General features: G+C 36.3%; 3 protein-coding genes across 7 annotated transcripts; all 3 read left to right on the forward strand.

Annotated features, from left to right (window-relative positions):
- Positions 1-17200: 17200 nt before the first annotated feature.
- LOC145163505 (uncharacterized) lies at positions 17201-24912 on the forward strand. 5 transcript variants are annotated; one of them, XR_013739700.1, is made up of 8 exons: positions 17201-17443; positions 18197-18945; positions 20070-21198; positions 21296-21605; positions 21687-22589; positions 22676-23294; positions 23738-23805; positions 24562-24912. XR_013739700.1 is itself a non-coding variant. In XM_079082347.1 (8 exons), exons 6-8 carry the CDS (start codon positions 22679-22681, stop codon positions 24607-24609), a joined length of 732 nt encoding a protein of 243 aa, XP_078938473.1. In that variant the 5' UTR covers positions 17210-17443; positions 18197-18945; positions 20070-21198; positions 21296-21605; positions 21687-22589; positions 22676-22678; the 3' UTR covers positions 24610-24912. The 5 variants fall into 5 exon arrangements, 2 of the variants coding, with proteins under 2 accessions (XP_078938473.1, XP_078938478.1); XR_013739702.1 differs by having other exon boundaries at positions 23738-23800; XR_013739701.1 differs by having other exon boundaries at positions 18613-18945.
- LOC145125978 (disease resistance protein RUN1-like) lies at positions 18387-20193 on the forward strand. Its single transcript, XM_079061396.1, has 3 exons — positions 18387-18703; positions 18784-18945; positions 20070-20193. The coding sequence occupies exons 1-3, from the start codon at positions 18387-18389 to the stop codon at positions 20191-20193; spliced, it is 603 nt and encodes a 200-aa protein (XP_078917522.1).
- On the forward strand, positions 20242-21334 carry LOC145125989 (disease resistance protein RUN1-like). The gene is made up of 2 exons (XM_079061404.1): positions 20242-21198; positions 21296-21334. Exons 1-2 carry the CDS (start codon positions 20242-20244, stop codon positions 21332-21334), a joined length of 996 nt encoding a protein of 331 aa, XP_078917530.1.
- Positions 24913-26607: the final 1695 nt, after the last annotated feature.

The raw sequence follows: 26607 nt of genomic DNA on the forward strand, positions 1-26607 counted from the left end.
GATAAGCAGAGGGCTGCAGTTATTTGGGATCAGGGAGATGTTCTATACTCGTTACATCCCACGGGTTGAGCGGGAGAGGCTAGCACAGGAGTTTTTGGACTTGAGACTTCGGGGGTTTTGTTCGAGATTGGGATTCAAATTGCGGGGACTCCGGAAGGGAGTGATGATTATGACCGACTGGAGCTTTGCAGCTGGAATTCGAATGGTTAATCGATGGATTGGAATGTCGTTTCCTAGGGCCAGGATTGACCCCTTCTAGTTTTCCGAGTTCGAAGGTGTGAGCAGGCTTGTGGCCCTTGGATCAGGTTATATTCCAACTCGGGGTTGGTGGGTCGCAGTGGGTTGGCAACAGTATTCCAGCGCTGGTGACCATAGGTGGGTCGATGTGGCATAAGCATCTTGTGAGGTCCGGTTCACCTTGGATCTCTTATATCAGGCGACAAGGATTGATCGGGCGATCTATTGGGCTTTCGATATTGGAGACTATGTCTTGGGGGTAGTTGGTAGACCGGTTTAGGGCCGAGGTTGCTTCAGCTACTACAGTTCAGCTGTGGACGACTGAGCTGGTGAGCGAGTCAGGGTGCGAGACCCTGAATGATATGATTTCTAGAGCTCGAGAGCGGGAGATTTGTTTGGAGCACCTTGGGAAGAGGGGTATTACGTGGAGGTCTGTGGATAGGGTCCCACAAGATGGTTACTCGGGATCGTCAGGATTCAGTGGTTTTAGTAACCGTTATTGATTGGCGGATGAGAGCGCCAAGGGAAGTAGCTCGTTGCTGAGATAGTAGTTGGAGCACCTATCTTTAGGTCTTCAAAGATTTGAGTGTGGGATCATTCAAGCATTAGGGACTGTTGGTTTCCCTGGGATTCAGAAAGTGTTCATCTAGTTCTTAGAAGCGTGTGATCATTTGGGATTGGCTATAATCAGATCGATCGCTGGAAAGTGAGAAGGATTGGGAATTCTCAAACTTTCATGTATTGTGAAGACTTACTCGAATATAAGTGGGGGAGAATCTTCCCGGAATGCAAAAGCAAGATCTGTTTTGAAACTGGGATAAGTTTCGTGTTTCCGTTAGGGAGAAAGGAGGCCCAAGTGGTTGTTTGGTTTGAAGGTTGTGTGAGTTTGGAATTCGATAAAAACTTCCCATCATGTTAATTGCGTTTGCTTGGTGCTTGATATCAGAATTTGGGGAATCATTTATGCGTTCTATTCATGAATTGAGCTTAGTTTGGGTGTTCGATCGAGTGTGTGCTCGACTCTGCGGGTTTTAGATTGATAGATTGAAAGTAAGGTATCGAGTTGCGGTCATGTTAGGGAGAAAGTGTTGAAAGAATGCGGGGGTAACTATAGTAGTCACGGATTCTTTCAGATGATTAGACCAGGGTGGATCAGTTTGTAAGATTGTGGGTAGACCACGACATGATTGGAATCAGGAAACGGTAGGTCGTTGGGGACCGGGCATGATGTAAGACTATAGGTGTTCTGGTAGCATTCACTTTTCGTATTTGACTTAATGGCGACAGGTTGTCAGATCATTATGATAAGATGGATCAGAAAGATTAATGGAGCCATGGAGGGAAATATAGCTAGGGCAATTAATACTAGTCGAAGTTTCCTTCGGAGGTCACGCGGAGAGGCTGTAAGATTGCTCATAGGTTCAGCAACCGGGCAGGAATCCGGTATACCGGATGAGTTTCCTGCCAAGTATAAGTTGATGAGTTTTGTACACACAATCCTATGTGTGCATGCAACCCTAGAATTGGATCTATGTTTTCACTATTAGGTACACAACATTATGAACACTTGAAGAACCCTAAAAGGCTTCTAGGAATTTCGAAATCCACAAGGAAAGATGAAATACATACCTCTTGTTGTTATATTGTAATAACAATTTAAAATCTTGAATCTTATTGTCTTTGAAAGCAAGTACCACAAGTGTAGTACCTCTAATGGCTCACAAACACCAAGATCAAATGGAGAGGTAATAGAGAGAGGGAGGAGATATGAAATTCGTCCCTAGGAACCCTAGACAAGGCATGGACGAATTTCATTAGCCAAGGGGTATTTATATAGGTGTAGGGATTAGGGTTTCAGTCCTTATCCTTATCTAGTTGCTTGCCCACCAAGTAACAATAAGATAATCCTTGAAAACCCTTATCCTTTATCCTTTGGATGATTTCAAGGATATCTTATCCCTTGAATTCGTCCAACCTATATCTAGGATAACCATTACCATATTTTGTAACTATCACATAATTACAATTCAGCCCCTCTAGTTTAATTAATTACACCTTGATCACTAAATTAATTCTTAATTAATTATTGACCAATATTAATTAAACAAATATGATTTCTCCTTTAATATATTATTCTTATAACATATTAATAAATCATAATAACCTCTTTCTATATTATTTCTCCAGTCAAGTTGCTCTGGTGAAGGCAACCCAAAAGGACCATGCATAATCGGGTCAAGTACTTGACAAATATGGTTACGGGCTTAGACACTAATCCAACAGTCTCCCACTTGGATAAGTCTAGTAACCACAAATGCAAGTACAACTCGATTAGCAATCGTAGCTCTCAAAGATGCTATCGAACTCTGATCTTATCAGTAACCTGTCCTTTAGATAAGGGATCATATATTCCTCCATTCTAGATATCGTATAGACGTGAGACATGGATTGAAATCATTCTCTCAGTCTATGTGTTGTTTCCCGATTTATGATTTTCGACGACTGACTAATTGAACAAATCAAATTAGCCCTAGTCCGGCCGAGCATTTACGTTTGTCATCACTAAATCATCGAGGGGCCCACAGATATCGCTTTTATCCCACTTTTGGTAAAAGGAACAGATAAACTTCGACTCGATGTTTGCTTTCACTCACTCACCAAATCACACACAACAATAAGTTTTATAACACCAAGTTACTGGTGCGTTTACATATTATCAATGTGTAACCGATTCGCAAGATACAACTCACACATCTCGGTTTCAAGAATACAAGATATTATCGTCTCACCAATCGCTCGTGATAAAATCCATGAAGCGATCAAGTGAGCGTGGGTTTAATCCAATGCTCAAAATCATATTCATAAGCACTCATGAACGTTGCAGCAAACCTTTGCTATGTCTAATACACTTTAGACAATCTACAAACCAATTCATGATAGTCTTCATTCATACCTACTTCCAACATATGAACGACTGTGGACCATTCGAATAATTTGATTATTATGAAATAATTAATTATTCAGGAAGTCAAAACATGCAAAGTGAAACACAAGAATAATACTAATCCTATATGGTCCCAAACCTTTGAGTATAAATAAAACACCTTTTATTTATCACCATATCGATTACTCATTATCCATTGTTTAATGTTTAAGATAATCAACTTTATAACTCGAATCATAACCACAATTGTCCCATGCTCAAAGCATGCACACTTTGGTTTCCCATGGTCCATACTTTGTGAAATAGATCAATTGAAACTTTTCAAATGCAACTCATTTCACAATCCCTAATCCTTACAATTAGTGTAAGAATACCAAATTCTTGCCACCTTTTAGAATATGTCAAATTTTAAAATTTTATGCAATGATCCTCTTGTGAAGTCACGGCACAAAAATCACAAAGACTCGGCCAACGAAATCACAAGGTACTCTATCAAAATTGTTACAGAACAATTTTATAGATGTGATGTCTCTCACTCAAAGTACATTCCTTTGAACATCCTTTTGCATAAAATTTTCTAATCTAGACATAAGTTCTTAATTTTCAACTCCCAATTATGGAAACATTTCCATATGACAACTCATTCTTAATAGAATCTTATCTATTCATAATAATGTCGATATGGTCCATTCAATACCATACTTCCAACTACTCACAAGCGACCAATCCTCAGCGAACTTTTGGATCTTCCTTTGATAGTTGTTTAATTATCTTAGTCAATGCCAATTCTTGTCCTTTTCCCTTCTTAATGCGCTAGACATTTGGAAAATTTTAGAATGGTCAAATATTATAGCACTTGCAATCGATCCTTTACCCGAAGCATATGGGACACGATGCATAATGTCTTACATAAAGATACGATACTCTATCAATCTTCTGCCATAATATTTTATGTGTCATGTTCTTACAATTCGAACTATGAAGAGGGATACCGTAATCATAATCGAAATTTAAGAACACACTATGTATCCATTGACTAAATTTATTAAAATTTCTCAATCTAAGCTTTAGATTTTGAACGAAGTACAATATTCTCTCCCTTAATTATAGAAAAAACAACTTTTCAACTCTTACAACTTTGCAAAGTATAACTCTTGTTTTCTATAATTAATATTGCTAACTTGCAATACTTACCATAATAATCATGCTCCCACTTACATGATGATTATTTCTTTACCAGCATAACACATATGCTCCCACTAGCTTCGACATGTATTCAGAAATCAGCTGAACTTCTAGAAAACAATTTCTTAAGTTCATATTTCTAATACTAGCTGCTTCGATAAGACTTTATCTAAGCTTCTCAACCTCATACACTTTTCCTTGGACAGCTCATATGTATATGTCTAAATGATTCTAGGACTCATATCAACAAGTCTAAAATGTTCAGACCCATTTGCCATTTCCCACAATTCGAACTATGAAGAGGTATGTCGTAATCATAGTTGAATTTGAGAAACCCAAATCATATAATGCTATCTTCAAAGTCTCTCTTAGTGGTGTATACATTCCCATCCATGTGAATTCATCATAACCATAATCTCAAGATAATGTTAGTGACAAATCCAAACTCTTATGGATAGAACTTGCTCTTCTTAATTTCTTGCCATCAAGGGTCCCACCATTACTTCCAAGTTATTGAGCAGCTCACCCCTTCATTTCAATGTACTTTCCATTGAACAAGGTGTCTTGCCCCTATACAATCCATTGAGAACTCGTAGAACTCACGTATACAGAAAACTCAATTGGAATGGCACAGAAAACAAAATAGTGTCAACACGATAGGTTGTAAACCTCAAGTCGTGTGCTAGTGATGATTGATAAGGTTTATTCTTGATTTGTTCTTGAAACCTTTCAAGACTATTAAGATTCCCACTGACTCCTTGACATATAAGATTCTCTTGTCAATAAACATTTCTCGACAAACAAATATTCAAGAGTTAGTGTAGCTTTTATCAAGACAAAACACTTCACAAAATTGGTCCTAATTGGTCTTTGTCTTATCCAAGACATCACAACTTTCCACATTTGATGAATGTTATAAACCTTCTTAAGACTTGTCACTCAATGTTACAATCTTAACTCTAAGACTTGTTTTGGAACGAAGTATGATTGGCTTCTTGATTTAACTATTTCTTCAATTATTGATTCCTCTTCTTAGACATATAATTGCACTAAGACTCATTTAGAGGATCAATTGAGATATGGTTCTTCATCATTAAGACCTATCATAAAACATAATAAAAGGTATTTTCCCTTCTTCTTAGAATAGAGAAACTTTTATCTTTCTGCCTACTTGATTCTTCTTATCCGTTCTGCTATTGATTGAAGCTCTTTCAATCAACTCAGAATTACACTTAATCTTATGAGTATAATCATATTTACTTAACCTTAGTAAATCATGACGAATATCTTTGTTACTCTTGTGGTGGATTTGATCAACACACAACTTTGTGTACTCGATCTCCTAGTCCTACACTTGACACTTTGTCAAAGAATTTGTCTAAATTTCCAAATATGAAATTTCTCATTCATCATGCAATCAGGTTGTATGATTCCAAGTTTCTATCCAATTGAAACTTGGGCGATGAGAAACTTTCCCTATTTGGTAAAATCTTGACCTTTCCACAAATAATACAATTAAGAATCAAATCCATTATTGCTAATAATAGAAACTTACAAACATCAATTTTTCATACACGCCATTGCAAGGATAAATATAAAATCAAAATTTATTTTATTGCGGAAAAATTTGTCCTTACAATGCAATTTAATTGAAAAACTATGTTAATACATATTTCTTAGCAATCTTATTCTAACTCCAAGTAGTAGCTCAAGATTCTAATCTTTAAGTAATGCGATCGAAATTCATTTCTTCATGATTAGATTCCGCTCACTTCTTCCCTTAAGCTTCCTCTCTTTTCTTTGATCCTACAAAACATCGAAATGTAATCTTATCACATTATGTATTAAGAATCTAGAATAGGAACTTAAAAGAGTTAGTTAATGGATTTTACCTAAAGTAGAGCCATACGTTTTGACTCTCCCATCTCTTAGATCTCTTAGGTAAATAGGGCAGCTTCGTCTCCAATGCCCCTTCTCTTGGCAATAAAATCAAATTGACTCTTTTGGAACAGCACACGGAACTACTTCTGACTTTGCTTTTCTCTTATGATCAAACTTTTCGATCATGGCATGCCTCTCGTTGCCATTGCCTATATCCATAGAGGTCTGGAAGGCAGATTCACCAATCAACTTTGCTTTTTCAGTGCGCCAAATCATTGCTGATTCAGCAGCAATAAGCATATAGGTGAGATCGATGAGGGTTACGTCGTGGTTCATCATATAGTACTCTCTTACGAACTCACTATATGATTCAGGAAGTGACTGAAGGACCCAGTCAACAGCCAGCTCCTCACAGACAACAGATCCTAACATTCTTAACCTATCAATGTGTGACTTCATCTCTAGGACGTGTGCACACACTGACTTTCCTTCTCCATGTTTACTTGCCAAAAGGACTTGAGTGAGTTTGAACTTTTCAATCTTTTGAACTTGTGGGTTAGGGAGAATAATAGGAGGAGGTGGAGGAAGTGAAGCATGATCTCTTGTTCCCCGATCGAATCGTGGAATATCATCTTCATGTGAAAAGCTTGTTCCACGGGATTTGGGAAGACCATAGTTGTCATACTTTGACATCTACAAAACGGGAGAAAAATTCAAGTTAGTTGATTAATTGAATCCTTAATAAATCACCCAAATGAGATATTAAGGCTAGGACCCAACACAATACTCTACAATTTGGGAGAGGGATGTCGTAACCCAAATTGCAGAACATTTGAAGGTAAGTGAATGACGATTCACTAATTTCCACCATGAAAAACGAAAAAGAAATTTAAGTTTTAAATCTATTGAAAATTCCTAGATCTTTTGAGATTCATTGAACTTTTCAATGGCATGTTTAAATCTCGATATGCCCCTCGATTTGTGACTGGGATGCCGAGGATCACAAAACAGGGTGTGAATAACCATGCAAACTTACATGGTACCCCCAATGTTACAGTCACCTATTCGATGTGCCGGTTAACCACACACGCTCCACCGAACTATGACAAACAATGAGTCACCCTTTGCTACCTTTGCTTAGAACCATTTAGTGTGCCGGTTAACCACACGCGCTCCACTAACGTCTTCGCAAGGACACAAAGTGTAATTTCATGGAATTGCATCAATTCACTTTTGCCTAAAGTAACTAAGATTGGGAATTTTGTAAAAACATTTAGTTACTTTATACTTCATTATACTTTTAATGGAAAGGGTTTGCCCTATCCTACCTGTTCGACTAACGACCCTCCACCAATCAAGGAAGCGGTGGGTGAGAGTGGACACCCATTAAACGGCCATTTTATAGGTCATAACCTTATACCCCCCTTATAGATCGGCTTCGTGAATGAGGCCTACTAACGGTAAGACTAGCATTTTAGTTATACATATATAATATTAGACTTTCAATGTTATATATATATAGTATAAGGATGTATTTTACACTTTTAAAATACTAGGTGGTTTAATTTTATAAATTACACTTTTAATTTAATTAAATATAAACCATATCATCATGGATTTATTAACTCTCTTTTAATTATACACTTAATTAATTTAATAAAACCATAAGGGTGTAATTTGAACTTTTCAAAATTAGGGTTTTAGAATTTAGACTTTTTCAAAATTAAACCTTTTAATCAAACAATTTAAATTCTAAAACTTGAGGGCAAGTTTTGAAACTTTTCAAAACAATTAGGTTTTAATCTCACTTTAAAATTTTCGAAATTTAATACTATTTAAATTAAAATTTTAAATATTAAAACTCTTGATTTAGTAATTATCTTGAATTAAACTATTAATTTAAATTATTAAATCATAAGGGATTATCTAAATCATGAAGGATAATTACCAATTAAACAATTAATTTATCCTAATCCTTTTAATCCCTCTAAAATTCGAAAATCATGGGATAGGATAATTCAAAATCTTTAATTATCATATATAACCATTAAAGGATAATTACAAGATATACGATAATCCAAATCCCTAAAATTTAGGATTTTATCTTGGGGAGGAGGCCAATTTCGAAAATCATAGGGTTTTGCAAACCCTAGATTTCGAAATCTTGAGGCTTAAGGAAAGGATTTGAAAACCCTTTCAAATTTTCGCAAATTAGGGTATAGAAACCCTAATCTCGAAATTTATTGCCTCATAGGGTTTATTGGCAATAAACCCTAATATGTCAAGTCCATACAATTGAATAATACTAATTGAAAACAATTTAACCTAAAGCTTTGATACCACTGATGGGTTTTGTACACACAATCCTATGTGTGCATGCAACCCCAGAATTGGATCTATGTTTTCACTATTAGGTACACAACATTATGAACACTTGAAGAACCCTAAAAGGCTTCTAGGAATTTCGAAATCCACAAGGAAGGATGAAATACATACCTCTTGTTGTTATATTGTAATAACAACTTAAAATCTTGAATCTTCTTGTCTTTGAAAGCAAGTACCACAAGTGTAGTACCTCTAATGGCTCACAAAGACCAAGAGCAAATGGAGAGGTAATAGAGAGAGGGAGGAGGTGTGAAATTCGTCCCTAGGAACCCTAGACAAGGCATGGACGAATTTCATTAGCCAAGGGGTATTTATATAGGTGTAGGGATTAGGGTTTCAGTCCTTATCCTTATCTAGTTGCTTGCCCACCAAGTAACAATAAGATAATCCTTGAAAACCCTTATCCTTTATCCTTTGGATGATTTCAAGGATATCTTATCCCTTGAATTCGTCCAACCTATATATAGGATAATCATTACCATATTTTGTAACTATCACATAATTACAATTCAGCCCCTCTAGTTTAATTAATTACACTTGATCACTAAATTAATTCTTAATTAATTATTGACCAATATTAATTAAACAAATATGATTTCTCCTTTAATATATTATTCTTATAAAATATTAATAAATCATAATAACCTCTTTCTCTATTATTTCTCCAGTCAAGTTGCTCTGGTGAAGGCAACCCAAAAGGACCATGCACAATCGGGTCAAGTACTTGACAAATATGGTTACGGGATTACACACTAATCCAACATAAGTATGTTGCAGGGAAATTGGGTCTGTGACTCTGTCTTCTAGTAGGAACCCCGAAATATCAAGAAGTTGAGTAGTCATTTGGGAGATAAGTGTAATGAATTCGGCAATGATTCAGTGTGGGAGGTCTATCAGGGAGCCAGACCACCTCGAGACATCAGATTTCGGATCGAATAAATGTAATCATATTGCAAGGAATTCAACTATCATCAAGTTTCAGAACCCTGTGAGGGTTGGTTACGGTTGCTTTGGAAAGGCTGGGCTATGCTTGTGGTTGTGGCCATGAAGTTCAAGTTCGCGGGCGTGTAAGGATTAGTAAGGAATGATTTCGAGGATGAAATCTAATTTAAGTGGGGGAGAGTTGTAACACCCCATTTATTAAATAAATAAAATTAATGGATGAATACTAGCCCTAAAGTCCATAATATTTATCGGGGTGTTGGTTTTGGGGAGTCGAATGACACGATTAGAGTTTCGGGGGTTAAATTATAAATTCGAGACTTATTTTGTAAAGATTTTTAGAAGACAGGGGGTGTTTGGTATCATGTGTACCTAAAATGAAAAGGTTTTACAGGCGAGGGGCCATTTGGTAACATAAGGACTTCATTTGGAAATAATTTGTAGAGGGAGGGGCTGTTAGGTAAATTTCAGATTGGATTTGAAAGGGATTTCCGAAGTTAGGGTAGAAAGGGTAAATTACGGCCTTGGTTTGTAAGAAAAAGAGAAAGGGAGGACTGATCTTGGCATTATGGCAAAAAGTTTGATGGAGTGTTGGGTATATAAACCCTAAGGAACCCTAACCCTTGGGAAGTTGGTTTCAGCCGCCATCCTTACTCTCTCGTCTTCCGGTGCCGCACCACCACCTCTGTTGAGGTCGTCAACCACCGGACGCCACCACAGCCTTGCTGTCGGATGTCTTGAACCATTGAGACCGACGAGCGACCACCGTCTGTTGCTGCTGGACTGTTCCGAAAAGACCATGGCAGCACCGATCACTTCTTCTTCTATGTTGTTTCAGCCATTATCGATATTCGTCGTCCGTCGTTGCCGCCTGTGTAGTTCTTTTCTACTCCGGTCAACACCCGTCACCCCAAGGGTGGCTGTCGTGTGTGTGTTTCAGCCGTGTGTCGCAAGGATGGGTGTGTTCTCGGTATTTCATCTCGTATTAGTGACTTTGGTTCGTTGTTTGCGATCAAATTGCGTGTGTGTGGTTTCTATCGAATAGGAGCCATGAAGAACCACCATGGCAACCGGCCATGGTGGCTGTCATCGACGACGCTGCCGTTAGCCGTTGCTGCTGCTGTCACCCTCTACACCGCCACCACACGCCACTAGTTCGGGAATCTGTCAACCAGCAGCTGGAGTTTCATCCGCGTGACTTCAACAGTGCTAGGTGAGTTGTCCTCACTATACCAACAGGGTCGAAGGCACCAATGTAGGCCCTTTTCATATTTGTATTTGAGTTCATTTCATGTTATGCTTTATGATATGTATCCTAGTTATAAGATGGTTGCTAAGCTAGTGACTGGTTAGATCGGTATCTTGGTTATAGGATGGTTGCTATGTTAGAGATCGGTTATATCAGTATCCTAGTTATAGGATGGTTGTTATGCTAGTGATTGGTTAGATCAATATCCTGGTTATAGGATGGTTGCTATGTTAGAGATCGTTTAGATCAGTATCATGGTTATAGGATGGTTGCTATGTTAGTGATCTTTAAATCTATATGTTATCTGTGCTTGCTGGTTATCATCCATGGAGTGCCCTTAGTGACTATCGGTGGGCACGTAGGATAGCCTGAGAACCCTTGGTCTAGGCTCTCTTGCATGTTCCTTGTTTGGTTCTGGCTCTAGAGTAGGACTATCTGTTCGGGTGGCTATCTCACCTCTGGTTACTTATGGTTACGCATTGTATGGGGGTTAGCTGGTAGCGGGACTGTATGTGGTTTGAGGATTAGTAGGCAGTAGTGAGTTGTATGATTGTTGTTTCATGTATCATGTGCCTACTTGATCATGATCGTTTATATGTCGACATATTGTGATTGGTTGGGTCGAGGCGGTCCTGCTTTGTGTTGAAGGCCAACAGACCCAGGGCGGACCGGATAGACTGCATACCCTTGGGGCATATCAGTCAAGCCGAAGGCCCAAAGAACGGTCCAGACAGGCTGAAGGCCCAGGTGGGCGGACCAGACATGCTGAAGGTTCTAAGAGTGGGCCAGTGAGATTGTAGGCCTGGTAGGGGCAATTCAGTCTTATTGTAGACTCTATATGCATGTTGTTTGCTTATATGTTTATATGATATGGTTATATCTGTACGACATTGGTATTTCGGGGTTAACTCACTAAGCCTTCGAGCTTACATTTATCTATTATTGTTTCAGGTACTTTTGATGATCACAGGAAGGCGAAGGCGTGATCACGCACCTTGTAACGTCCCGATTCTCGGGTATTAATAATATTGAATCCTTTGAGTTTTTAGATCTACTCGACAAGTTAGTCTCCCTACTCGTCAAGTAGTAGCGGGTTGGTCTGTGAAGTTTAATGACCTACTAGCCGAGTCCAAGAGGGGACTCGACGAGTAGGAGCTGGCAGATGAAACCCTAAATCCTGGGATTGTGCACCCTATTTAAGGAATCATAAGCCTCCCTTGGATTCTTTACAGTCCTTTGAGATTCTAAGAAAACCCTAATCCGTGTGGTGCTTCTTCCTTGTGTGTTTTAAGCCTTGGTTAGTGGATCTTTGAGCAGAAGAGCTTGGAGAGCAAGAGGCTAGGAGCAAGGAATCAGAGGTCTACCTCATATTAGCATTATTGAAGGTATTAAGTCGCCACCTTCACTTCATTTTCCTTCTAGACCTCTTTTGGTTGAGATTTAGTGTTTTTATGGCTTGATTGAGAGGTTTATGTGGATATGAGCTACATCTGAAGTTGTAACTTTAGATCTGGACCCTCCTTGGGTTCTAGATTCATAAAGCTCTGAGCTTGGCCTTGAATGAAGCCTTCCTTGAGTGTGAAACCCCATTGTGAGTTTGGATTTGACATTAAGAGCCTTTTTAGCCATGCATGTACGTAAAGATTGCAACTTTAGGTGAAAAGCAGGCCTTAGAAGCTTGGATCTGTAATTTGGAGCCACTGCATGGCTGAAAAGAGTATGTATGGCTTAAGGATTCTAGGGACTCAGCGAGTCGCAAAGTTGACTCGGCGAGTCATATGAAGATAGGCCTGGACCCGACGAGTTGGATGAACAACTCGGCGAGTCCGATGAAGATTGTCGTAGACTCGACGAGTTGAAGGAACAACTCGGCGAGTCGGTTAAGGTTTTCCCCAGCTGATGATGCATGTGATCTTGTCGAGTCGCAAGAGGGGAAAACTCGACTGGTGGCCTTAGAATTTCGATTAAACCTTAGAAACTCGACGAGCCACACCGGTGACTCGGTGAGTGGGCTATATCACGAGAAACTCGACGAGTCGCTAGATGTACTCGGCAAGTTAGTGTCAACATGGACTGTTGACTTGACCTTGACTGAATTTGACCAGGGTTGACTTTTGGGGAGTAATGACTAGTTATGGTATGACACTTTTAGGCAGTTGAGTTGGAGCAACACGTGGGGCATATTTGGTCGCAAAGTGTCAGTTCAGCATTCGTGTCAGGTGATTCTTCTCACCATACCTATGGGTCTAAGGCACCAAGGTCGGCCCATTATGTGAACATGTTATGTGTGTGTCATTCTTTTATTAATCGATATGTTATGTGATATTATATTGGCATGAAAGACCCCGGGGGAGCCCATGACGTTGGATATAAGACCATGTGGGGTAGCCCATGGCATTCCTAGGTAAAGACCATGTGGGGTAGCCCATGACATTAGATATAAGACCATGTGGGGTAGCCCATGGCAGTCCTAGGTAAAGACCATGTGGGGTAGCCCATGACATTCTTGCTGAATCGTATTACATGGTTTCTATGGTATGTTTATAGCTTTATCTGCTATCAAGATATGTGTATGTGATTGTGTGTGGTATGCTCTAGGAAACTCACTAAGCACTTCGCTTACAGGTTGTTGATTTGTTTTACGTACTTCTGAGCTCAAGGGCAAGGGCAAGGCGTGATGACGTGGCGTGCACTCTATCTCTCTTTTTAGTATGTTTTGGACCCTCTGATGTTTTCAAAAAGAAAAACAATGATGTAATAAGTGTGATTTGGAAAACAAATGTTTTGGGAATCTATGGTTTATGAGTTTGGTTTGATTAATTGAAAATGAAAATTTTCTTTGTAAAAATTGGGTCGTTACACACCTCATATGTTTTATGATTTGATTCTAGGATACTCTGATATTATACCATTTTGAAAATATATTTATAATAACTATCGGTTTTTGTACGATTTAGAAAGTTTTAAATTGACTTGATTTTTACGGATGTTACAACCCATATGGGAAAGGGGGGATTCAGATCTAACGAAAGTGTTTTTTAATATTGAATTTGCTTAGTTTAGTTGTTTGATTTAAGTTCTTCGGATCTTGAAAAATCAGTAAAAAACCCCCTACATTTAGTTTGTTTCTTAGTTTAACTTTTAATAATTATTTTATTAATTAAATTCCATTCCCTGTGTTCTACACCCGATTTACTTAAGCTATTCTCTAATCCGACTAGGTACACTCCCTATAGGTGCATAAATTAGTTAAGTTAGTTAGGTTTACAAATTTAAAAGTTGATAGGTATAATTGTGCACATCATGCTAGTTTCAAGTGTAAAGAACACGACGTCGTGTCGTGTCATGTTCGTGTTAAAAATTCGACACGAAATTGACACGATTTAGTATTTGTAGGTCATGTTTGTCGTGTTATGTATGATTAAGTATTAAACAAATAAAGTAATTGTTATTTTATGTTATCTTTATCGTGTCGTGTCGTGTTTTTCGTTTTTGAAACAATTCATTTTCGTGTTAGTTAAGAAACATCATATCATGTCATGTCGTGTTCATGTTACATAAAACCTTGTCTTGTCATGTCGTGTTGGACATGACACGATTGCCCGATTGCCACCCCTAGGATTACGTAATGAGTTAATGAAGTATAAAGTGTAAGGTTGCATTAGATGACCATTATGTGCTTAGATTAATTATCATGACCATGGAGATTAATCACTAGATCGAATCTCTTATAATTCGAACATTAAATTGGTTATTTAGATAGTTGATTACATGACCATTATGTTAACTGCTTTTTATAATTAATAATATTAGTTAATGGGACTAAGATAATTGATCATTATAGAAATCAGTAATTAACGATATAAACCATTGCAATTCTAAGGAATCAACCATATAGAAAAAAAGTAAATTCGAGTCTAAGTGAAAATATTTTAAATATTCTACATTAATTCAGTTTTTAGTTTTGTTTGCTAGTTTTAATTGAATTTAAACAAACCCCATCTTTACTTGTATGTTTAATAGTTTTATTAATAGTTTTCTTTCCTGAATTAAAACCATACCCGTTTCCCTTATGGTCGATACCTAGTCTTATCTTAGCTATACTATTGCACGACTTGGTTATAGGTATATCAACTAGTGTGTAAAAGTTCAGTTGTTATAAACCAATTTATGAATTTAATACCTATTGCAAAATCACACATGACACACATAGACACATACATTATAACATCCTCAATTTGGGCCAAAAATATTTTAGGCTATTTTAGTGGAAATACTTTTTTCGTAAATAAAATAAATAATTAAATATTAATATAATATAAGGCTAAGTGGGGTGGGGGTCGCCACCGGACTCGCTAAGTCACTAACCTCGCTAGCAATGTTAAACACGACCCCTAAAAGCTCTCCAGAGGACTCGTTATTTTCAATTCGTTAACCCTTTGGCGAGTGGAGAGAGAAAGAAAAGTCTGCATCCCATTGGTTCTCCATTTTCATGCTCATGTGTACGCCAGTAAGCCATTTCTCATTCCAAAACTTCATTTCTAAATAAATGATTCCTACCCTCACTACAAATTTGTTTAAAATATAGCCCCCTTCTTAAAACTTTGATTTCAATAAAATTGTTTTAACCCTCATTTGATAATTTCCTACAAATTTGGTCCCAAACATCAAACATTGATTTAGAAGAACCAAAAGGACCCAACACTTAAATATTATATTTATTTTCATGTAATTGATTTATATTATATTAAAATAAAATTTGAGTAATATTTGTGCAGAAAATATGTTTGTGTAGTAAAATAAAATAATTTAATTAAATTAGAGAAAAGAAAATAAAAAAAATGGAGTGCTAGATGTATTACCACTCCCTATCAAATGCTAAGATTATGTGTTAAATGGAGAAAAATAAGATAACACTCAAAAAACTGATGTAACAAGGTCCTAGGAGTGTTACCACTCCCCTTAACCTAAATAAAAATAATAATAAAATGGATTACTAAAACAATTGCATTTAAACAAAAAAGGATCAGTTTGGATTTAAAATAAAAAAAAAAGCAAATGAGGATGGACTAAATTTGACATCTTGGTAGAACTTAAGAGTTAAAATTGAAATTGTTTAGGAATATTTTGATAAAATAATATATGATGAGGTTTACGTATTAAACATATAAATTTCAATAAAAACTAGGTTATTCTTTTTTTTAAAAAGACAAATAGAATATATATTAATGAACGTCCGATGTTGGGTTTGGTGAGCATCATTGCGGAGAATTCCGGACACACTAAATGAGCGGAGTTTGTTACATTTCATAAAGAATTTCAATTTAGAGGGTTGAACCCATAACATATTATGTGAGAGAGTCACTCCTTACCACTAGACCAAAAGCCATTTGGTATGAATACTTACTTGTTGTAATACTATAACCATGTGAAAGTTGATGCATTTGAGAAAAGTCATGATCGTCAAAAGTTTTGATGATTTAGTTTTTTGCGAAAATAATTAGGTTAAATTTAAGACCGTAAGAAATTAGGTTTCAATAATGATGATCATTCGACATCATGTTCACGATTCACGAACTAACTAAAAGTGGTGACCCCTATAGTCATTTGGTTAAACTTATAAAAAAAAGAAAGATATTTCATTTAAGTGTTTCAATAGATTTGGTGGTTTTTGTAATTACATAAAGACGTTAACGTCTATGGAGGATTCGAGATTTTTGTGAAAATGATTTGTTCAAATTTAAGATCATAAGACATTTGGGTTCAATAACAATGATCATTTAACATCCCAGTCATGATTCACAAACTAAGTGAAATCGTAATTTTGATAAACTTACAAAAAAAAAATGGATATTTAATTTAATTGCTATAAACAATTTGGTGATTTTTGTACTTAGTACAAACAAAAATATAATTATTATTTAATCTAGAGTAAATTACTGAAATCGTCCCTGTGGTTTGGTCAAAATTGCATGTTTGGTTTCTAACTTTTTTTTTTCACTCGGATCGTCCCTGTGGTTTGATTTTGTTGCGTTTTTCGTCCCTATGGTTTGATAAAAATTGCATGTTTGGTCCATAACTTTATGTATGTAAGGGACGAAAAATGCAACAAAATCAAACCACAGAGACGAAAAACGCAACAAAATCAAACCATAGGGACGATTCGAGTGCAAAAAAAAAAGTTAGGGACCAAACGTATAATTTTGACCAAACCACAGGGACGATTTCAGTAATTTACTCTTTAATCTATACTATTGATGCATAAATATCATTAGTTACAAAAAAAAAAAAAAAAAAAAAAGAGAAAATTCAAAAGAATCAAAACCCTGAACAGCTTCGAGCGCAAGGCATGTAACTACGAAGGGACATGATAACAATTTAGTTGTTCAGTCTCTGGTGTTGATTAGCGGTTTGACCGTTTCCCCGCTGACTTTAAAATTTTTGTTAGAATTCGCCCCAATTTACCTTCATAAAAAAGAACACCGTCGATTCATAAAGCAAACTTCTCTCCGGCAGTCTCCCTTCCTCCCTCGTTGACTCGCCGGTTTCCTGCCAAAAAACCTCTGTAGTTTTCAGCGGTCATCTTGCTCAACCTCGTCACTGTGTCAGGTCTCCTTGAGGTAACTATGAAGGGACATGTTTACAATTTAGTTTAACATGTTGTTAGACAGTTTCATCTTATTAATCATAAATCACATCATAATCATTTGTTTATTTCGTTAACAGATATTGAATTTTGTCTGTTTCAATTACTGTCGTTCAGTTACTTCTGAGTGTTTGAAATTCGAACCTTAGAAAGGAGATGACTTTTTAGTTGGAATCCTTTTGATGTATGCTGATACTAAATCTAGTGATAAAGAATTTCGAAGCTGAAAAGATTTGTGCTGCTAATTTCTGGGATCTATGAACAACCATGTCAAGAAACTAACTTTTTTTTTTGTTTAGATCTTTTAGTTGTTTGTTGGTATCTAGTGCAAGCTTGAAATTTCCTATATGTATTGCAATTTCCCTTGTTGGGGGTACTAATGAATCTTGTAGTTGTTTACAAAATGGTATTTGGTGTTGATTTGGTTAGGTGAACTTCAAATGGATTTTGTTTAGACAATAGTAGGGATGTTTATGTGGGTTAATCAGATCGAAATCAAGGGTTAAAACACACATACACATTACGCGGTATATAGCTCCAAAATCAACTAGAAACTTGATGTTTGAGAATTAAAAGTGGTATATTAAAACAATTAGAATTCATATGTGTTGTATTTTAATCTGTTTCTTTTTGAAGAATTCAAGGGTATTAATATTATTGAGTTTCAAATAATTTGATGAGATTTAAGTTGCATATAGTAGATATTAATATTTTGGATTTTATGCAGAGGCATTAGGTACTAGATCCTGACATTGAAGCACAAGTGAGGAAAGTGGTTGAAACCAACTTTCATAACAGATAATATGTGGAGATGTTTCAGAACTTACTGAGATACACCCTGTATATAAGGAGAAATTTATTTAAATAAATACACAAAATCATGGGAAGAGTGAAGTGTCAATAACCCACAACTCATAATGGTTGTTCTATCTGAACTTCCAGAAGAATCTTCTTCTTCTGTGTCAACTCATGCCCATAGTCCATCAACTCATGGCCATAGTTCATCAATTGATGGTCATAGATATGACGTATTTTTAAGTTTTAGAGGTCTTGACACTGGTCTTAGTTTCACCAATTACCTTTATGAGGCACTTATAGAGGCCAATATTAGTACCTTCTTGGATGATGAAGAGATTGAAACAGGGGAAGATCTGAAACCGGAATTGGAGAGTGCAATTAAGGCATCTCGGGCTTCTATTATTGTGCTGTCTAAGAATTACGCTTCTTCAACATGGTGCCTGGATGAATTGGTGCTGATCCTTGAGCAGCGTATAACATCCCAATATTTTATCATGTGGAGCCCACCCATGTCAGGAAGCAACAAAGTAGCTTTGGAGATGCAATGGCTAAGCATAGACAGATGATGGAGGCAGAGACAAATGCAGATAAAAGATGTCAATGGGCTCAAAAGATGGAACAGTGGAATAAAGCGCTTGTAGATGTTGCTAATTTAAAAGGAAATGATGTCAATGGAAGGTAACTACTTTCTTACCAATTTCTTCATGTCTGTAATTTTGTTTAATTAACGCATGAAATATCAATATCATGTTCTCCCTATGCATTTCAATAAGTTTTTTGATATCATTAAATAGACATGTGTATTTGATGTATTAGAATAAAGAAGATGCACAAAGTTGAATCTATGTTTTCAATTATGTGATCTCATAAATGATAAATGAGTTTGTTTAGAGTCAACATGCTGGTAGTTTTTTTCACATTTGTTATGCATTTAGTAATTTATCATAGGTTAGTCCGTTTAAATAAACCATGTCATTCTTTTTATATGCTTCTATTGAAAATCAATTTTAACCGTTTGCTATGGGTCAGCTATTAAAAATACAATACCATAACTGGCCCTTTTTTAGACGTAATCGTAAAAAATAAACATAAAATACCATTCTAGAAAGATAACCTGTAAGTAGTAAAAGATAACCTACTTTTTTTAGACGCACCTCATAGATAGTTAAGTTTGATAGTTTTATAGAAACATAGTAAAGTTATGGTAGAGCTTGATATTTGAAATTCTCAACTCAAAACAAGAGATCTGTGTATTAATTGAAAGCAAGTGACTCAAAACAATCAACAAGGAAATTCAATTTGTGGATTCCTCCTGTTTAAGATTGAAGCTGATGAACAATAATTCTCCAAGGAAAATTCTAGACAATTGACATTATGCAAAATCTACTCACTAAACAATCTCTCTCTCTCTCTCTCACACACATTTCACTACATGTCCTTCCTTGTATCTTTTTCTTCTGGGGACTATCCAAGGCTTAGGCTCATTAGGCTTATCCAAAATATGGCTTACGTGTGTGTGGCAGTGGTTTAGGATCCTTATCAAGTTAAATGGCCCGTTAGTGAAATCTTGTCTTACATTGGTATGCGGCTTTGGTCTTATTATACATATATTTATGACCATACACTCTAGATGCTTATATTGTTAGAAAGTGAAAACACAATATGGTTTTGATGCAAAGAACCTAATTAAAATTAATAGCCTTTATATAATTGATTTGGATCTTTGGATAAATTAAATTTTCCTAATCTATTAGTTACTTTTGTAGATTTTGTTTTGAAGTTATTATTAAATTATTTTTCAGGTTCGAGACAGAGTTTATTGGAGAAATTGTGAAGGACATCTACCGTAGATTAAAAGTACCCCGAAGGAGCGCTCAACCGCTACTTATTGGGATGGACTATCATATTGACTTTGTCACTTCATGATTGAAAAATGGATCCTCTCATAGAGCAGACATACTCATTATTTTGGGTATGGGTGGGATCGGAAAGACAACTTTAGCTAAATATGTCTATGGGTTACATTGTCGTGAATTCCATACAAGCAGCTATATTGAAGATATTACTAGGAAATGTGATGGAAAGTTTAATGGGTTGCATGATTTACAAGAACAACTCTGTGGTGACATTTCAAAAACAAGTTTAACTAAAGTTCATGATGTTTTAGCATACACCTCAAAGATAGAGAATGCAGTAGCTCATAAACAGGTATTTCTTGTTCTTGATGATATCAGTACTCTTGATCAGTTGGATGCATTGCTTGGAAGCAAAGGTTTTCACCCGGGAAGCAAAATAATTATAACAACAAAGGACGCATGGTTGACAGAGAGTTGTGCACTTTTCAAATCAAATATAAAACCCAAGAAGACAGAGGTCTTGCTTCAAAGCTTACATGAGACTGAATCACGACAACTTTTGTGTGTCCATGCATTCATGTGCAACTATCCTAAGACAGGTTATGAAGAGGTGTTATATAAGCTTGTGAATTATTGTCAAGGACATCCATTGGCTCTTGAAGTTTTGGGCAAGTCTCTACACAATAGAGATGTAGCCTATTGGGAAGGGTGTATAGAAGTTCTAAAGAAAGAAACAAGTTCCCCTATAAATAATGTCCTGAGAATGAGCTTTGATTCTTTGCCATCTAACAATGATAAGGAGTTGTTTAAGCACATAGCTTGTTATTTTGTTGGAATAGATAGAGATGTTAGTGAAACAATTTTAAAGGCATGTGATATAAACACGAAATCTGGGATCACAAATCTCATTGACAGATTCCTTCTTACTATTGGATGGAACAACGAATTAAACATGCATCAGTTAATTCAAGATATGGGAAGATGCTTAATACGTCAAGAATCACTTGACAAACCATGGAAGCGAAGTCGATTATGGTGTCATGAGGAGTCATTCAAAGTGTTAAAACAAAAAAAGGTAAGAGGCCATGTAAGCTTGTAAATAGTGTGTATATCCAAAGTATTTTGTATTTTCTGATTGTTGTATTTGAATTGTGTTTGTTCTTACTTCTTAGGGAACAGGAAATCTTGTAGGCCTTGTCCTTGACATGTGAATGCTTGAGAAAGAGAAGGATGCATCATTTGAGCTAAAGACAGATGCATTGATTAATATGGATAATTTGATGCTACTACAACTTGCATATGAATGGATCCTATGCGAACTTTCCAGAGGAATTAAGAGGCTTGTCTATGCATGGTTTTCATTTAAATTCTATACCTTTAGACTTACCTATGGAGAATCTTGTTGCTCTTGACATGTCATACAGCAGTATTGAATCATTTGTCGGTTGTTATAGTAATCCACGATTTGAGAAGAGGCAAAAGGTAAGTTATCTTTGTTTATCATTTTTCCATGTTCAATTTATGAAATTCGTTACTGTTCTAACTTATTTCCATTTTTTGTAGTTGGACGGGTCATGCTTAAAAGACAAAAAGTTGCTTGGATCATTGAAAATTCTTAATTTAAGTTTTTGTAAACAACTTCGTAGTGTTGGTGACTTTGACCAACTCCCTGCACTTGAGAGGTTAATAGTTAGAAAATGCATTAGTTTGCTTGAGGTTTGTGAATCAATTGATCAATGTGTTGAACTTTTCTTCGTGGATCTCAGCTCTTGCGACAAGCTTGAAAATCTTACAAACATCATAGAAATGTTAAAAAAGGTTAAAACTGTGTTGCTAGATGGATGCAATCTAGGTGAATCTCGAATCAAGAATATAGATATCGAATCACTGGAAATGTGCAAGGATAGTAACATTGGCATATACAAAGGAACCTCTTCCTCCACCTTTGTGCGTGCTATACCAAGTGATTTGAAGTTGTTTTCAAGTTCTTTATCATGGTCTTTAGTAAGTTTGTCGCTTGCAAATAATAATTTGTCTGATGAATCCTTTCCCATGGACTTCAGTTTCCTATCCATGTTAAAGGAATTATATTTAGATGGCAATCCTATAAATTCCATGCCTAGTTGTGTGAGAACCCTTCCTAGGCTTGAGATACTTAGCATGAATAACTGTGAAAAACTGAAGTCAGTTGAGCATCCTCCACGTACACAAAGCAGGTTATTGCTCTATTCTGATCAGCAGCAGTTTGTAGAAAAAGTTGTATTTGATCCCGAAATGTCTCCACTAGAGTTATCATCAAACTGGAGGGTAGGTTATACACCTTGGTCATATGAAATTGAAGGTCTGCTCAAAATCGAAGCAATGGTATGTGTTGAGGAAAAGGTATTACGTAGCTTGGGATAGACTAATGTAGACTTCTTTAAGGAGAGGGGCGTGGGAACTAACTCTCCGGAGTCTAAAATCCAGGTGTTATGTAGTTATTTATCTTTATTTATGTGAATATGTATAAAATAATTATTATGGTGATTAATTAATGTGATTGTATGTGGCAGACAATGTATTATGAATTTGGAATATTCAGCACGTGGTATGAAGAGGAGAAGATGCCGAGTTGGTTTAGGCATAGAAGTCTGGGGACATCAATATCATTTACCATCCCATCATCATCTCCAAAAAACCTTACAGCACTCAACTTCTGCTATGTACAGACATGGAAATCTATCGATGAGTGGTTGGAATTTTCATATGATCCTCAGTTCCCACGTTCACCAATGATCACAATTAGTAATATAACAAAGAACCGCATGTGGATATACGAGCGTCACATGGACAGAGTTATTGTAGATGGAAATTGTTGGGTGATGTTAAGTCATTGGATGTTTGGGATGAATGAGATGGAAGCTGGTGACCATATTACTGTTACTGTTACAGAGCCAGATGATGAACTTGTAAAGGAGTGTGGGGTGAGTCTTGTGTATGATGATGGAGAAGAAGAAGAAGAAGATGCATTGGGTTATTACAAGTCATGGAATCACATAATTGGTGGAGATCTCTCTCCTTTTCAAACTACAACAGGAGAATACATCCTAGACAATATGTGGTTTTTTGCTGATGGCATTCACTTGTTTCCCTATCATCGAAAATTCGTTCCAGATGGTCCCAGCTTTCAAGGTAAATGTTATTTTTATTAAAAAAAAATTATTTGTTGTATCTTATGTGTAATGATCCGACCAATGACCCAGTTATATCCCAGTTCTCTTAATAGATTGATAATGACCCATTTATTATAATAGATGGATCATAATATAAATCTTTTAAACAAATGGATCATATGACCCAAATCCACCCATGTATTATTGATTTGATTGACTTATAATAAGATAGGATTTTGTTTTTATAAAATATAAAAAATAAAAGTTCTACTTTTAGTTTATAAAATGAATAGACCCAAGCAATGATCCATCTAAATGGGCCGCTTTGTTATTTTACTTGATCAAATATTTTGACATGTTAGATCATATAAATATTTTGGGACCCACTGGATTTACTTTGTCCAAGTGGATGTGTGTGTATAAAAATTAACACATTACTTTTTATCTGTTTTAACTGTTCAGAAAAAAAGGGAATGTGGTTTAGAGCTTTATCTCCAAGGAAGCCGGACATACTTGGTCGCTTAGGTGAGGTATACTTTCTAACGCCCAAACCTTTCTCTCATCACATGAATAAAAGGTATACACAGCCAAATATGTTATCTATTATATTTTGATTGGGCTAGGATGTAACAAAACAGAAGTATTTATAACATTTCAATGGATGCTTGAAAATAGCAATATTTAAATGTACTTGGGTCTGATTAGATCTTAGGGGGTGTTTGGATTAGATTTTTAGCTTATTGCTTATAGCTTATTTGTGGTGGGAATAAGCAATAAGCAATAAGCATGGAGAGGGATGCTTATTAAAATTAGCTTATTTAGCCTAATAAGCTGGATTTTATCCAAACACTTAAATTAGCTTATTGTGGGAATAAGCAATAAGCTCCTTTTTTTTTTCCTATCCAAACACCCCCTTAGATGGGGCATGAAGCTCTCATCCTTGCGTACTCATGTGGAGCATGTCAAGCAACTGTAAAATATTTTGTAGCCGAGTGGGAGCATATGGAATGCAATGGAATGTTGTACAACTTTAAACAGGCCTAACCTTTTATGGACATACCAAGCCCTAATTCCTTCATTTAGGGCTCTGAACTCAGTGTTTTTTTGTTTTTTTTTTTTTATTATATTTGTTTCTTTTTATGCCAAATACATGATATATTTGGCAGTTGTTATCAATTATTTTTAGTTGATTAGGAATTTCAAAATTTTGGCTGTACCTGCCTAAATAGAACTCTCCTTATAAGACATTAAATTTTAAAATTTTCTTACTTTTCTTTTATTCATAGGGTAAGGGGGAATCTTCAAGGTCTCATCCTTCACATGAAAATGCTTGAAAAAGAGCGTCTGTCTCATTTGAAAATAGATTCATTCATCAAATGGGTAACCTAATGCTACTGCAACTCGATGAGTTCTATCCAAAATTTCCACAAGTAAGATGGTTTGCTCCTCACGTATTTGAATTTTTCTTTGTCATCCACCATTCCCACCACAAAACCCCATCTTGAACCAACACCCAAACTCAGTGTTGAGTTGCCTTGAATTTATGTTAGACCATGTATATTTGAGTGAGAGTATACAAGAAGGTATTGATTTGTGCTTTTGTTTCATCTTTAATTCAGTTATTTAAATCGTTTTTCTTTTGTTTTGTTTTTTTTTTTTTTTTTTGAAGAAGGAAACACATTGTAAACGTATTTGTTTTGTGTTCGTGGAGAGGACTCACCAAATGATCTAAAAATGCTTAAATTTGAGAATAATTTTAAAATTTTAAAGAACAACTAAATATGAAGAATATTTTTCCCATGCATATCTCATATCATTAATATAAGTATGTTTACATATGGGCTTTACATAAAATAATCAAAGGGGGCTTTAAATAAAATACACACAAATAAATATACATTAATAGCCCCCCCCCCCCCCCCCCCCCGCGGCAGTCAGAACGGGAGGTTCACGGATGTTCATACTGGATCTGAAATCAATAAATAATGTAGATGGTAAGCCCTTTGTGAAGATATCTGAGAAGATGAGGGAACATGAAGCACATGAACATAACCCAAGGCAACTTTGTCTCTGAAAAAGTTAATGTCAATCTCTATATGCTTGGTTCGCTAATGTTGAACCAGATTAGTAGACAAGTATACCGCACTCACATTATCAAAATAAACAATGGTGGCACGAGGTGGAGACTGAAAAAAGTTCATGCACAAGATTGGGAATCCAACATGTCTCGGCAACGACATTTGCTACCCCTCTATATTCAACCTCAGCACTAGAACGAGAGATCGTACCCTGTCGTTTGGAAGGCCAAGAGATCTGGAATTGAGAAACACACAATATCCTGAAGTGGATTGTCTAGTAGTAGGACAACCAGTACAATCAGCATCCGAATAAGCAATAAGACCACGAGCAGTGGAATCATATAGTTGTAAACCATGATCAACAGTACCACGAATATATCGTAAAATACGCTTGAGTGTAGAAAAATGTGGTTCCCGAGGGTCATGCATGTACAAACATATCTGATGAACAACATATGCAATGTCAAGGCGAGTAAACGTGAGATATTGGGGACCACCAGACTGCGATACAAAGTCGGATCACTAACGGGGGAACTGATAGAACCAAGCTTGGTAGCTATATCAGCGGGAGTGCGAGAAGGCTTATATTGAAGCATGTGAGCACAGTCTAGAATCTCAAGAGCATATTTTTCTGAGACAAAAACATACCGGATTTGTCTCTTGTGACAACAATGTCAAGAAAGTAATTCAAATTGCCCAGATCTGTCATGGAGAACTCATTACCAAGAGTCAAAATAATATGTTGTAATAACTCAATGGAAGAAGCTGTGAGATCAATATCATCCACATACAAAAAGTAAATATGCAGTATGAGTTCCCCATCGATAAATGAACAAAGATGAGTCGCATCGACTATTAGAAAACCCTAGTTTTTTAATATATTGAGCAAACCACTAAAACCATGCTCGAGGTGCCTATTTAAGACCATATAAAGATCTCTGTAATAAACACACTTGATCTAGATGTTGCCGATCCTGAAAACCAGACAGTTGATGCATATAAACCGTCTCAAGGAGATCCCTGTGAAGAAACATATTCTTCACATCAAGTTGACGGATTGCCCAATTCTGTGAAGCAGCCAAGGTGAGAACAATTTGGATTATAGTAGGTTTAACGACATGACTAAAAGTCTCGTCACAATGAATACCCGGTCGTTAGCTACGACCGTTAGCAACCAGTCTAGCCTTGTATCGAGCTAAGGACCCATTTGCATGTTGTTTCTTTTTGAAAATCCATATAAAGTTAATAATATTT

The sequence above is a fragment of the Lactuca virosa genome, chromosome 1 (genome assembly GCF_052849685.1).
Source record: "Lactuca virosa cultivar CGN04683 chromosome 1, Lactuca_virosa_CGN04683_v6, whole genome shotgun sequence".
Taxonomy (NCBI): Eukaryota; Viridiplantae; Streptophyta; class Magnoliopsida; order Asterales; family Asteraceae; genus Lactuca; species Lactuca virosa.